The sequence below is a fragment of the Mesoplodon mirus genome (assembly GCF_964341445.2).
Source record: "Mesoplodon mirus genome assembly, chromosome: 16".
NCBI lineage: Eukaryota > Metazoa > Chordata > Mammalia > Artiodactyla > Ziphiidae > Mesoplodon > Mesoplodon mirus.
The window spans coordinates 12,313,426-12,328,058 of NC_138992.1; the positions used below are offsets into that span (position 1 = coordinate 12,313,426).

The 14,633-nt window shown below is 49.9% G+C and overlaps 1 protein-coding gene and 1 long non-coding RNA gene across 3 annotated transcripts; one reads left to right on the top strand and one right to left on the bottom strand.

Annotated features, from left to right (window-relative positions):
• Positions 1-204: 204 nt before the first annotated feature.
• Positions 205-6,226, bottom strand: MYC (MYC proto-oncogene, bHLH transcription factor). Of its 2 annotated transcripts, none has more exons than XM_082601041.1 (3): positions 4,934-6,226; positions 2,459-3,224; positions 205-1,245 (listed from the first exon to the last, which is right to left on the bottom strand). In XM_082601041.1, exons 2-3 carry the CDS (start codon positions 3,213-3,215, stop codon positions 683-685), a joined length of 1,320 nt encoding a protein of 439 aa, XP_082457167.1. In that variant the 5' UTR covers positions 3,216-3,224; positions 4,934-6,226; the 3' UTR covers positions 205-682. The 2 variants fall into 2 exon arrangements, with proteins under 2 accessions (XP_082457167.1, XP_082457166.1); XM_082601040.1 differs by having other exon boundaries at positions 208-1,245; positions 2,459-3,227; positions 4,934-6,223.
• Positions 3,842-5,019, top strand: LOC309791875. The gene is made up of 2 exons (XR_014291574.1): positions 3,842-4,446; positions 4,544-5,019. It is a non-coding gene; the product is annotated as an uncharacterized lncRNA (long non-coding RNA).
• Positions 6,227-14,633: the final 8,407 nt, after the last annotated feature.

A 14,633-nucleotide genomic window follows, 5' to 3' on the forward strand; every position in this document is an offset into this window, starting at 1 on the left:
TCTTATAACCCTGAGAACTTAAAGACCTTAAGGCCCCAGACCCATTAGAACAAAGGAAAGCCCTCACCCTTTCTTAAATAACTTCTTTTCCCATCTTCTAAAGCTCACTCCCTTAAGGGCCAAATTCTGTTAATTTGTAATTGATGAAAAGAGAATGAGGAAGGAAAAAAAAAAAAAAAGAAAAGAAACAAAACACTCACAACTTAAGATCTGGCTCAATTATATATTTGCCAGGCATTTTATTTTTTTCTAAAAACAATAGAAAAAAATCAACTTTAAAAAGGAAAATGTACTTAAATAAAAAAATTATGGTATAACTGCTATAAAGGTTTTATTAAAGTTATTTACATTTAATGGCTATATTTACAAAGGAAAATTGGATAAAGTTCAGGATTTCGTAAAAACAATTCTTAAATACAAATCTGTTAAAGGGGAAAAAAAAAAAAGATGGTAAGCATAAAAAAAGTTCTTTTATGCCCAAAGTCCCATTTGAGGCAGTTTATATTATGGCTAAACCTTTCAGTCTTAAGATCCAGCCAAGGTTGTGAGGTTGATCATGCATATGCAAAAAGTTCACCCGTAGGGAGTTCTGTCAGAAGGAATCTTTTTCCTCACTTTCCCTTAGTAACAAATGAGAATTTCATGAGGGATTCATTCCAGTTCCTCCCTCCAATAGGCCAATTTATGCGCAAGAGTTCCGTAGCTGTTCAAGTTTGAGTTTCAACTGTTCTCGCCTCTTCCGCAACTCGTCTTTTTCTGAAACGAGCTTTTGCTCCTCTGCTTGGATGGACAGGATGTATGCTGTGGCTTTTTTAAGGATAACTACCTTGGGGGCCTTTTCATTGTTTTCTAACTCCGGGATCTGGTCACGAAGGGCAAAAAAGCTGCGTTTCAGCTCGTTTCTCCTCTGGCGTTCCAAGACGTTGTGTGTCCGCCTCTTGTCATTCTCCTCGGTGTCCGAAGACCTGGGGCTGGCACATTTGCGATTGTTGCTGATCTGTTTCAGGACCCTGCCACTGTCCAACTTAGCCCTCTTGGCGGCAGGACAGTCCTTCCTAGTGGAGGGGGGCGCTGCATAATTGTGCTGATGGGTGGACACGTGGCATCTCTTAAGGACCAACGGGCTGTGAGGAGGTTTGCTGTGGCCTCCGGCAGAGGGTGACCCCGATTCTGACCTTTTGGCAGGGGGCTGTCTCTTTTCCACAGAAACAACATCAATTTCTTCCTCATCCTCTTGTTCTTCCTCTGTAAGAAAAGAAAAAGAAATCGCCCAGTTAGCCACGGTTTCCTTAAAGCAATCAATGACCAGATTAAATCAATACTGTGCAAATACAAGTCATTATTAGGGAAGAAAGGACCCTGAGGACTTCCCTAGCAGTCCAGGGGTTGAGACTCCATGCTTCCAATGCAGGGGGTGCAGGTTCCATCTCTGGTTTGGGAACTGAGATTCACACACTGTGTGGCACGGCCAGAAAAAAAAAAAAAAGGACCCTGGCACAAAAGTTATCGCCAGAGAACTAACCAATCGTCTCTGCTCTTCTTCTCATGAAGAGACAGTCTCAGGGAGGAAAATGACAGCTGGGTTTATGGCACAGACAAGAAAATTACAATTTACCAGGATACAACATTGATGCAAATTCTTACCTAAGACTTAATGAGGTGCTGGACACACCCAAACAAAGCACATTCCCAAGCACCTCCTCTTTGCAAGGGACTTTACCAAGAACCCTTCAGGTGTTGCAAATGATAGCTGCAAATCTTTGGTATGACTTTAGCAATCCCTATTTTACTGGAAGTGGAAAAAAAAAAAAAAAAAGTCTTGCAGCTTTGCCAAAAGTCCTAGGGGGTGGGGGATGGAAAAAAGGAGTACAGTTTTGGAAAGGACTTGCTTTTAAGTGTTCAAAAGAGGCCGAAAAGATCCCAACTCCTCAGTCCATACATTTTTAAGGCACTTTCACTGGCTTAGAGCACTCAGGTGGGTGGCTGCCCAGATCCTGTCCACTGCCCCTCTTCATTTTTGTGGATCTGTAGTCCATTAAATTCCAACAGCTTCTCAGAAGTTAAGGGAGGTAATTCATTCACTCTCGAAGAGATCAATCCTCTCAACCTCATCACGATCCCCCCACCCCCCAGGGCAATTAAAATGCTTAAGAGGGGTAAGAGGGAGCGGATAGAGTTGCTAGATAAGCTAGAAGATTTAAAAACCCAAATGAAATTCCTAAGGGGAGGGAGGGGAAAGGAGGGGGATGGCCACTAGGGCGATCTTAGGGGAAGGAATGGGAGGCACACTAAAGCCCAGTGTTTCAGGGATGATGAGCTCCCAGACCCTTCCAGGCCTGCCATTTCTTTTCCAAATATAAGAAAAGAGAAAAGGCAGGGTCAACTGAAGTGGCCGCCAGTGAGAACAGGAAAGACAGCCAGCCACCCCCTCTGACGGGCCTGGAGGGTCCCCGCTTACCAGAGTCGCTGCTGGTGGTGGGTGGTGTCTCCTCGTGGAGCGCCAGGGGCTCGGGACTGGCCCGCGGGGAGGACGCGGCGGAGGAGAGCAGAGAGTCCGAGGACGGCGAGAAGGCGGCGGAGTCGGGGGAGGCGCAGGGCTTGGGCGAGCTGCTGTCGTTGAGCGGGTAGGGGAAGACCACCGAGGGGTCGATGCACTCGGAGGCGGCGGCGCTCAGGTCCTGCAGGTACAAGCTGGAGGTGGAGCAGCCGCCGTGCCCGCGGGCGGGGCTCGGGCTGCCGCTGTCTTTGCGCGCAGCCTGGTAAGAGGCCAGCTTCTCCGAGACGAGCTTGGCGGCGGCCGAGAAGCCGCTCCACATACAGTCTTGGATGATGATGTTTTTGATGAAGGTCTCGTCGTCGGGGTCGCAGATGAAGCTCTGGTTCACCATGTCTCCTCCCAGCAGCTCGGTCACCATCTCCAGCTGGTCTGCCGAGGAGAAGCTGCCGCCGCCGCCGTCGTCGTCTCCCCTGGGGGAGAAGGACGCGACCGTGACGTACGAGGGCGAGCAGAGCCCGGAGCGGCGGCTCGGGGACAGGGGCGGGGTGGGCAGCAGCTCGAATTTCTTCCAGATATCCTCGCTGGGCGCAGGCGGCTGCAGCTCGCTCTGCTGCTGCTGCTGGTAGAAGTTCTCCTCCTCGTCGCAGTAGAAATAAGGCTGCACCGAGTCGTAGTCGAGGTCATAGTTCCTGTTGGCGAAGCTGACGTTGAGGGGCATCGCGGCAGCCTGCTGGAGGGGGCACACAAAGGCGGGGGCAAGTCTTCAGTTAAGGGGGTCTTGGTTGGTGCCGAAATCCCGCGCAGCGCGCAGCGCGCGCCACAATCCAGAACCACTCCCCTTCCAGCGCTGTTCCCAAATGGGGCCGGCGGGGGGGGGACAAAACAAAACAAAACAAAACGGCACCCTTTTACCCCCTCTGGGTGACCCTCTACTATCTCAGACACACACTTGGCGAAGCAGCTCCGTAGCGCCCGCGTAGCTTCCGTCCCCCGGGAGCCCGGAGCGCCAAGACCGGGAGTCGGCCCGGCGACCGCCGAGCAATCGAAATCGGCTTTGGCCTCCTTAACAGGCCGGGGGAGGTGGCGCGGGTTGGGGTGGGGTGGGGGGAATACGATCTGCCAAACGCCGAGGCGCAAAGTTTTGCGCCACCTGAAGGAGGCTGCGAGAGGCGCCGCGGCGGGAGCGGCTGCGCGCGGCCCCCTCCCGCGCCGGGGCCCCTCGCGCCGCGCCCGTTCCCACTCGCGCCCTTGCCGCGCTCCTTCCCCCGCCGGCGCCACTGCCCCTCCCAGCCTCCCTTCTCCGCCTCCTGCATCCCTACCCCCAGCGCGCCCCCCTTCCTTCCTCTGCCGGCTTTTCTTCTTTTCCCTCGCGGGCTGGAGTAGCAAGCTCAGCTTCGAGCCTTAACACCCCCCCCGCCCCGCCCCGCCCCGCCAATACATAAAAGGGGAGTGTTAAATAATAACAGGGACACCTCCCTTCAACACCCAATACGGCGCCGCAACTGCGCCAGAGACCCTGCTACGATTCCGCGCCCGGAGCCAGGCGTCTTCCCCTCGCCCGCCGAGGGTAGCAGCTGTTCTGGAAAAGCCCCGAGCCCCGCTCCTTGCCGTCCTCCGCATCTCGGGCGCAGGGACACCCGCGCGGGGACACCAGAGGCGGCCTGGGAGCCACGGCTGGGTGCAGAGGCTTGTCCTCGTTTCCCCCCGAGTCAATAATTCCAGGAGAATCGGACACATCTTGGCCCCAGCCTCCCTTTCCCCCCCCCGCTCCCCGCGCCTCGCCAACACCAAATCCTAACCTCTCTGTAGACCAAGATCTTTAATTTTATTATCCTTTTTAAAAGCCAAATGCCAACTTCTCAAAGGAGCCGGGGGCGAACTGAAAACGCCGCGGGGATCGGCGGGCGGGACGAGCCGCAGTGTGTCTGTCTCCGGCTGTCAGAAATGCGGTAAGCCGAAATTTAAATGCCCTTTCCGAGACGGGGAAAAGTCAGAGGCTGCGGAGCTCTCTCGCTCACACACGCAATATGTAATTCTTACTCCAAGGAGCTCAGGATGTAAAGGGTTTTCTGCCACCGAGAAGCATACCCTTCTCTTCTCCTCCCAAAAGGCCAAAAGCAATTAATGCAATAAAGGAAGAATGTCCAACCGGCCGGGGTCAGCGTCCATCTACATAAGCAAAAACCTCTCAAGGCTACTTTCAAAAACGTACCCTGTTTTCCCTCTGCCTTCCCCTCTCCCATCTTGACAAGTCACTGTACCCCGACCCAGTTCTGGTTCGTCTTCACTCCACCCCGATCAACCACAACTACTCTGAGAAAAGTGTCAATAGCGCTGGAATGGGAGAAAAGACACACCGATCCGGGCATTCGACTCATCGCGGCATTACTGCGGTAGCAAAAATAAATTAAAAGGCCAATAGGTCCGGGTGCTCACCGGGTTTTCCACTCTCCGAAGGAAATCCAGCGTCCAAAAAGCGGCGAGGAGCGCCTTTCAGAGGCGCGGGTCGTGGGCAGCGGCGGGGAAAAGTGACTCCCCCAATAGGCAGAAGAGCCTCTCCGCGTCCGGAGAGTCGCGTTGTCGCTCGGGTGTTGTAAGTTCCAGCGGGCAGTGGGCAAAGTTTCGCGGATGCGGCGCGGGTGGCGGGCCGCTGGCGGGGGTCGGCGGGAAGGGTGGGGTGGGGGCGGCCGGGCCCGAGGCGCAGAAGCCCCCCCTTTCACTCCGGATCTCCCTTCCCCGGGCGCCCGGAGCGCGACTCCGCTCGCTCGGCTGGCTCTGCTCTTCCACCCTCAAGGGCCCGCCCGCTCGCTCCCTCTGCCTCTCGCTGGAATTACTACAGCGAGTCAGATAAAGCCCAGAAAACCGGCTTTTATACTGCTAAGGCACGGCCCCTCCCCTCTGTTCTCTTTTTCCCGCCAAGCCTCTGAACAGCCCTGCCCTTCCAGAGGCAGTTGGGGAGCCAGGCGGCGGCCGGGGCGCGGCGGCAGCAGGGGCAGCCGCGAGATGCGCAGCCCGGGGGTCCTTGGCCGCGCAGACCCTCTCCTATAAAAGGCCGGTGGGCGGGGATTCACAGGAGAGGGTCTTTCTTCTTTCTCCCCCGCCCTCAGCTTTGGGAACCCGGGAGGGGCGCTGGTGGGGAGGGAGGGCCGGAGGGGAGGAGACTCAGCCCTTTGAGCCTGGCACTCCAGTGCGCCGAGCTCTCGGATGTAAACACAGTTAACAGCGCCGCATGAATTAACTGCGCGCGCCTACCATTTTCTTTTGCTCCCGCTCAAACCTTCTCTCTTTCTCTGCTGCTGGCTCCTCTGGGGCAGCGCTCTGTTTGACAAACAGCATACTTGTCCTCTGTGCTTCAATCATCGCGGGCAGAACAGCTGAACTCTTCGCGCTGAGCATACACTGTGTACCCACGGCCACGCCACGCACGTCCCGGGCGGACGGGCGCCTCCCTAAGGCCGGGGAAAGGGTAGCATTTGGAAAATAAGTCCTACGAAGAGAGGAGGAAGGAAGGGGGTATTGACTGGCGCGCGCTCTGAGTGTGTGGGGCACTGAGTGTCGATGGGGACAAACGATCAGAGATATAGGGAGGAAATTGGTGCCTGGAATTATTAAAATAATTCAGCAACGCACTGCCACGTATACTTGGAGGGCGCGTTATGAATAAACACCCACTGTATTTGTTGGGGGGTGTTATGCATTCTGTGTGTGTGCAGCTATCTCAGCTGGGTACCTTCCACCCAGAATGAATACCCCAAAGCGCTGCCAAAGCCGCAGACGACCCCCCACCCCCACCCCCGGCCCCGCCCGCGCAGACCTACATGGATCTCCGCGAGAGCCCGCTTTCCCGCCCCCCACCCCAGTACGCGCTAATCCCTGAGATCCTTCTGCGGGTTCCGGAGCTGGAGTAAGGCAGGAGCGCGCCTGCGGGTGCGCGCCGCGGGGCCCCTCCCCCGCCCGCTCTCGGCCGCCCGCTCTCGGCTGCACCCCCAGCCCACACCCGCGCCTCTCACTCCGAGTTCCCAATTCCGCAGCCGGGTTTCAGAAAAGAGACGAATCTTCTTTGCGCCCCGTGGTGTCGGTTTGCACCACTCTGGGGCTCCCAGGTTTGGGGAAAATCAAAGGCGCTAGACGGAAGGATACTGACTGGGGAGGGGGTGGGCGCGAGCCGTGGGACCAGACTCCCCAGAAGAGGGAAGGAGGCGAGCTGGCGGATCCACCCTGGGGAGTCAGCAGAGTCCCTGGTGAAGAAAACCGTTAACTCTTTCCTCTTCGGACAAATCGGACGTTGACTTCCTTTCTGGGTCTGCTTTCCTCTTTATTATTGGACAAAAAACCAAAAAACCAAAAAAAAAAAAAAAACCCAACATCGATTCTGATCTAAGGAGAGGGGCCAAGTATTACTTCCGTGTCTTTTTTTCTGGGGGGGGGGGTGTCTTGCGCCAATTAAAAAAGCCAATTAAAAATTGGCCGAATTTCAGGCATTGATTTCCTAGTTCACTGACTATAAATTTTTTTCTGAATACCATAGTGAAGTGCGTATGCCTAATCCACGTACATCTATGTACATTTCACGTACACGTCGACCTAGAATTTTGCCCAACACGGCACATGACTTGTTCGCTCCCTCAGTGAATCTATATTTAATATACAATACGTATTCCCTCGGGATTTGCTATTCTGCATTACACTAGGGCCTTAAAAACAGAGGCAATCTTCCCCAGCCCTGGCCCCTCACCCAAAGGCATTTTAAGTAAACTTTTCCACCCCCCCTCCCCCCTCATTCCAAAAGAGAAAAAAATTCGGGGCAGGGAGGGGCTCGCGTATAACATGTTTGTGTTCGAGATAGATTATTACCCGTTGAGTTTGCTGCTCGGCGTTCAATTGTTAAATGAGTAGTGACTTCCTCCAAATCAGGTACACAGCACTATTCAGTTTTAAGGATTGCAGATTACTCCAGCCTCCAGGCCTTTGCCGCAAACGCGGGGAGTGACCAATCCCTGGTCGGGGCTTTGCTGCAAAGCGTCCTTCCCTGCCCCCTCCCAGGGCTGCACCCGAGCCCGGGGTTTGCGAAAGTAAAGTAAGTGTGCCCTCTACTGGCAGCCTCGAACGCTGCGTCCGGTTGCCACCCGAGGGCGTGCGGGTCGGGAGGGGGCAGGGGCGGCCGGAGTGCAGGGTACCCAGCGGGGCGAAGGATGGGGCGGTTCTTTAAAATGAGTTTCCAGCCACCTTTTTCAGATTCCTTCAGGCTGACTGCGGAGAGGCGGAAGAAGAGGAATCGCTGGAGAGGAAAGTGGTTCAGAGGCGCCTCTTCAACCGCATAAGTGGTGGTGAAAATTGATCCATCACTACTTATGGACAACGAGTATCACCCTATAGAGAACTGATGCTATTTATGAGAAACGTGAAATAATTAACAAGTACAGACACGAAAAAAATTTCCAGCAAAATTCTAAGGCAGCAAAACACACTTTAGTCTACACACTTAGAAAGCCATCATCTAACCACCACGTTTTAGAGAAAGACACTAGATTTATTATTTTTTTAAATGAAAAATAAATGGTGAATAGCCAGATCTTTTCATAATGATGGGAGAGGGTTTGAGATTCCATTGAAAAAAAGTGTAAAGGACCACTTTAATAAAAAGTTTTCATACCAAAACAACTGAGCAATAAAGGTCGAAGAAATGTGAGGTAAATTTACATAGCATGCTTAATGGGTGTGAATATTTCAAGTGGGTTTTTTTTTAAGATTTTTTTTGATGTGAACAATTTTTAACATCTTTATTGAATTTGTTACAATATTGTTTTTTTTTTTATGTTTTGGTTTTTTGGCCAAACAGGGATCGAACCCTCACACCCTGCATTGGAAGGTGAAGTCTTAACCACTGGACCGCCAGGGAAGTCCCCTTCAAGAGGGTTTTTATGATGAGAAGGATGTTTGACAGAGTCTGATCACCTAGATATATCCTCAGGAAATTTGGCAACAGGGGATCCTTCCTAGAAGAGGTCTCTTAGGGTGGCTCTCCAGGAATCTGGCACTTTGGGCATTACTGTGCTGGAGGCTGAATGACTGCTCTCTATTGGGGCAGAGAAAAAAAACCCAAAACTAAAAAGCAACCCACAAAAACACAAAACCAATCAATCAAACAACAGCAAAAAAATGTAGGTCTAGTTTGACTGCAGAGGGTAGTTTTTGAAAATTGCTAAAGATGGCAGATATACTCTTTCTTAAGGTCTGACTACCAAACAATTGCAGCCAGGTGTAGGAGATGTGAACCCCAGGCAGAGATGCTGTTGCTGGGTTCAGGACTCATCCTTCTTCTCTCCCAGCCTGGTGATATCACCTGGGGTGTTATTTTCTAGTAACAGCCTGGAGTTATTTATTTATTTATTTATTTATTTTGCGGTACGTGGGCCTCTCACTGCTGTGGCCTCTCCCTCTGCGGAGCACAGGCTCTGGACGCGCAGGCTCAGCGCCCATGGCTCACGGGCCCACCGCTCCGCAGCATGTGGGATCTTCCCGGACCGGGGCACGAACCCGTGTCCCCTGCATCGGCAGGCGGACTCTCAACCACTGCGCCACCAGGGAAGCCCCAGCCTGGAGTTATTTTGTACTTCCAAATAAGGTAGGAGCCATCCCATTTTACAGCCGAGGAAATGGAAAGTCACATCTCAGCAAGGCTTGACTTAAGGGACTTCAGTATCTTTCTTTTAGTAATTTTAAAGAACCATTTGACCTAGAAGAGACATTTGCTAGGTTGAGAAACGGCAGGGGAGATAAAAACTAATAATATCATTCGAGATTACCAAAGGGATGTATGCTATTGTAAAACAAACATTATAAGTAGAAAAAGAAACTTAAAAAAGGTAAAGAGTTTCTGAACCTGAGATCACCTGGAGACAGCTGATGAAGTTTGTCTTTTAAGAAAATTTTTTACGGGACAGCCTCAGTCTTTCTATCACTTCCTTTTGGAAGTCAGTAGAAAGTGTCTATTGATTGAGTGAATATTCCTGGTTTGCTGGTCTAAGGAGATTCTAAGGCTGTGTCTCTCCTTCCTTTTTTGGGTGCTGCTGGGTTTCTAAGAAGAGGCAGGTCTGTTATCACCCACAGGGTTGGGACTCCAGGTAAACAGTCCAGTAAGATTGCCTCACAGAAGAGAACATTGTGTCACCACAGGAAACATTTTTTCCTCTAGATGGTATAACTAAGAGTCATTCATTCTCACAAGTGCATATTCTCACAGTGACAGTCGTGTGTCCCTTTCATACTTAGGAGAAATGAAGTACAGAAAGAATGAGCAACTTGACCAGCCTTTCTCCTTTCTTTGCAGACACACAATGGAGAGATTCAGAATGTGTGACTTGTAGGACATAACACGTCTCCTCCCTGTACCCCACCCCTTCTTTGACTATCTCTTCTCCCACCCCTCAGAAACTTTCCTATGGGTCTTCCACAGATAAGCGTAGTGGAAAGAAACTGGACCCCGGTGATCAAAAAGCTAGCTCCAACCTGGAGATGAGACAGAAAGCCCCTCAGAGGTGGTTGGCATGTTATTTCAAAAACTCTTCAAGTCATTGAGGCCTGTCAAGGAAGGGATGGGGGGAGAATGATAAATACGTAGCTCCAGCAGAAAGATTATTTGGAAAGAACGGCTGTTAGATTAAAACCCAAGCTAGCCAGGGAATGTTAGAGGAATAGAAAGTCTCACAAGCATTTTAATGCCGACCATGTGTCCCGATGAGAGGAGTACAGGAAAGCTCTCCAGCAGACAAGCAAATAAAATCCGGCATCATTAATTCATAAGAATGATATCAAAAACGACAGTGAAGAAAATCTTTTTTAAAATGCATGTTTTTCAATGTTGCCCCACCTACTCTCGCTTCTAGCATACTGCATAAATTAAAGCAGCCAAGAAGGAAAAAAATTAGCAAGTATTTTTAACATAAAGCTCTAGACCCTACATTTCCTGTGTCGCGTTGAGTGTGTTCAGTTGCTTTCTTACCCACTGACCTTAGATTCTGGCGGAGGGTCCTAGCTGGACTCAGTAAACTAGTCTCCTCTCTAGCTTGGCATTCTTCTTTTATTCCTTTGTGCTTCGCTGTAATCCTGCCTTACTTTGTAGCTGCTAGAGTAGACAAATGGTTCCTTTGTTTAGCCTCTTCAAAGGCTCGGTTTATTGTTCCGTAAGTGCCAAACCCAAGCAAATCTCAGAAGTTTCCACACTTTCGCTCACTTGGCCTGTCTTCGCTATGGTCCTTTTGGGCAACATCTGTCTCCAGGATGGACCCTCGCTGGGTTGGAGGTGGAGATGACTGAAAAGGAGACTCACAGGGGGAAACTTTTGCTTTTCAACTTGCGTCTGGAAGCCAGGGGGCTAGGAGCCTGTTCCTTTTTCCGGGCTTGTGGAGATCCCAAACCAAAGCTTCTGGCTTTCTGAGAGTAGCTCACCCTTGGTTGCTCTTATTTTTAAATTCTGTTCCCTCTGTAACTACTTTTAAATGGACTTTGTTACAGAAGGAAATTTCTTGAACGTACCTAGAGACCGTGGATCACCAAAGCCAATGGCCCTTTCCCATTTTCCTTTTTGACTTTGCTGCTGCCAGGGAAACTGATGGCTGTTGGAAAGAATTGCTTCTTTTGTAAATCAGTGGTTCTCCACTGAAGGCAATTTTGCCCCCAGGGGACATTTGAAAATGTCTGGAGACATTTGGGGTTGTTACAAAGGGGTGGGACTGCTGGCATACACTGGGTAGCAGCCAGGCCAGGGATGCTGCTAAATGTCCTACAGTGCCCAGGACAGCCCCGCAACAGAAAGGCATCAGCCCTGATATGTCAAGGTGAGAATCCCAGGGTAACTCCACCTTCTCCGGATGTTATTGCCACATTTCCAGTTGCTTCTTCCGTTTCCCCTGTTGCCTCTCCTTCCTCTTTCACCTACTACAGGTAGCTGCTAGAATCGGCTTGCGGTGGGTTCCTAACAGTTCCTAGTGTCCGTTTAATCTTGCTCACTCATTCATTCATTGCTAAATCTGACAAGTTGCGTGATCTCTCTGAACCTCACTTTTCTCATCGGTAAAATGGGACTACCGGTCATTAGAACGTCTTTCTTACTGAGGATGTTGTAAGGATTAAATGAGATAATGCATTTGATACAGAGCCTGGTGCCTGAAGTACACTCAAAAATGCTAGCAGTTGTTAGAATGGATCCCTGATTTAGCAGAAAATTATGGATTGAGCTCTTTTAAGTTTAATGTATCAGTATTTCATGGTGCTCCCCAGAGAGTTCTGTGACATTTTTGTCCCCTAACACTTCATCAAGCATGAAAAATGGTGGATGAATACAAGCCTGACTTTGGACAGATGAGAACCTGAAGTCTCTCCTCCCAAAGAGATTACATAATGTTTGGTGACTAATTCCTAACCCACCCCTCTCCTGTCTCCATCTGCTGCAAGACTGACTGACCATTCCAAGCGTATGCCATTGTATAGACCCCTTCATCCAGAAAAAGCAAAATTCTGGAAGATCTGAAAGGTTGAATTATGCATTGTTCTTATTTAATACAAATCCAGGCATTATGTTAGAATTTCCCTCCTTTGACTGAATTCATGTGCTGTCCAGTGGCTGATCACCAGGGTGTGGTTCTGGGAGCCCCAGAACACAAGGAAGTATTTTGGTTCCCGGCCGGATAAGGCTTCTGCTGGAATCTGCATCTGTTTTCTTGTCCTGGTGAGCTGACCCGGACATTGAAAAAGCTTTTCCTTTAAAGCACAGCCTAACCCCCAGATTTAGAAACTCTTTCTAACTTCGAACCCACATTTCCCCCATCATGTTTTAGATCAAGGTTTGCAAACTAGGATGATTACAGGGGCCCAGCAGGGAATGTTGATGAGGAAGCAATAGGGAGTGGTGGGGACTGTGAAAAATGGGAGAACATTTTGCCTGTGTGAAGCTGGCAGCAGCTACTCAGCATCTGTGGGGTATTGCCCTTCCATATGGGCCCTTTGGTGGAAACGTGTCCAGTTTTTCAGGGAAGGTGGAATTTCAGGTGTTCAAATGTTGGCAACTCACTTAAAAAATTATATGTAGAAGCAAAACCTGTCTGTGGGATAGATTCAGCCCTCAGGCTGCCTGTCTGAGATCTCTGCTTTTAGGTGTGAGTAAGCCAGCTAAAGAATGTCCTTCTAGGAGCTTTTCCTGATGACTTTCCCCTTCCCTTGAGATTCTTAACTGTTCCCTCATTCTTTTGTGATAGAAAATCTAAAAGTTTACTGCTCTTATGGGTTTTTGTGACTCCTGGCTCAGAAGCTTCTGGCCAGGATGGATTGTGTCTTTTTTTTTTTTTTTTTTTTTTTGTGGCTGTGCTGCACGGCATGTGGGATCTTAGTTCCCTGATAAGGGATCGAACCCACACCTCCCCAGTGCAAGTGCAGAGTCCCAACCACTGGACCACCAGGAAAGCCTAGGATGGATTGTGTCTTATTCACATTGGCATCCACCAGGAAAGCCTCCACGTTGCACAAGCCCAGGGCTGCCATTCATGGAGTCTGTGATCTCCAGGGCCTAGCACAGTGCCTGACACATGGTGGACCCTCTGTAAATGCTTACTGAATGAACACTGTTAAGGGGGGCTCCCAAGAGGAAGACATACCCAGCCCAGCCCAGTTTTAATCCAAAGAGAGAGAGAAGCTTTGAGAATTCTTCCTTGCTTCCATTCCACTGACGGGTAGGCCTTGTTCGTGTGTGCTTGATGATAGGTGAGGCCCCGAGATGGTTGGGGAAGAGGATGAAGACGGAAGTCATCCAGATGAATAGAACTGGACTCACTGACCAAAAAACAAAAGCAAGAAAATAAAAACTAAACCAAAGTTCACAACAGCTTAAAACAGCACCCCCTGCAGGCCTCTTTCCTCACAATTTTACAATCCCACCCAGAGGAAAACCCTGCCAGAATTGAAGAGAGGAAGGGAGGTGTAGGGTGTGGGAACATGGTCATAGGAGCTGGGCCAGGGAGAAACTCGTGTCAGACTTTTCACAGGGAAAGTGATGACCCTTTGCTGGGTCATGAAGTCAATTTAATTGGTGGTGGTGTGGTAGTTTACAAAAGTGGACTAGCATAGAAAATATTAAAGCAATCAAAGAATGTTACTAAGTATGGTTTTATGAATCCTCTCTCTCTTTCTCTGTATGAACTTGGTTATAATGTGAGATGCAATGCATCTCTGTCAGTTAAAAATGTGAGAAAGCTGCTGCATTATCTCATTATATCTCCATAGTAATCCTATGAGGTGTAGATTAATATTCCATTTTACAGATGGGTAAAACTGAGGTCTTGTAGGAACTTGTTCAAACTAACACAGTGAGTGGTAGAGGTGGAATTCCTCACCCAAATCCTTTTGATTCCACAGCCTTGGCTGAATCTGCTCCACCACAAGCCCCAGTCAACCCTGATGCCCAGCACTTGCCATGTCTCTGCTGACCAGGGCCAATTTCCTTTAGAAAATGCTGGAGGAGTCAAATAGAACACTTTACTTCTCACTGCTACCCTTTTCCTGGTGTAGAATGGCAAGGGCTCAAGGGCAACATGAGTGTCAAGACAATGGATACAGAGAAATAGATGAGTCCTTGCCCTGCAAGGGGCTTGGTTCTCTCTCTGCTGGAAAATTTCATGAGGCAGCTCATATCTGTGTTGGGAAGTAGACTCTTGTGTTGGTGAGGGGATGAGGGCAGAGGAAGAGGCAGTTGTAGTGCACAGAGGAAAGAACACAGCTTGGCCGTCCTAGGAATCCCTGTAAGTCCCTGTAAGTCAATTCTTGCATTGGCTTTGGGTGTGGAGCCTTCGAGAGATGACTTCATTGAACTGAGCCTCAGTTTCCCCATCTGTAGAAAACGGTGACAATCATAATTGCTCCCCAGAGCTGTCCTGAAGGTTAACTGAGAATACAAGCTGTCCTCAAAAATCATAGCTGTTTTGTTGTCGTTAGGATTAGCAGAATTCTTTATCTCCCAGCTTCCGGTTTCTTCATTTTTTCCAGATAGGAGTGCTATTGCTTACCTCGGGGGCTTATGCAAAGATTCTGTGACAGCGTGCATAGTAAGTTCCGAGCCGTGTTGCCTGAGCTGGCATCTTGGTGGGTG

Bases quoted from the DNA above. Each gene is read 5' to 3' on its own strand.
- MYC (XM_082601041.1), bottom strand. From the start codon at position 3,215: ATGCCCCTCAACGTCAGCTTCGCCAACAGGAACTATGACCTCGACTAC. The intron at 1,246-2,458 runs GTAAGCGGGGAC...CTTTTCTTACAG, and splicing joins CACCACCAGCAGCGACTCTG to AGGAAGAACAAGAGGATGAG.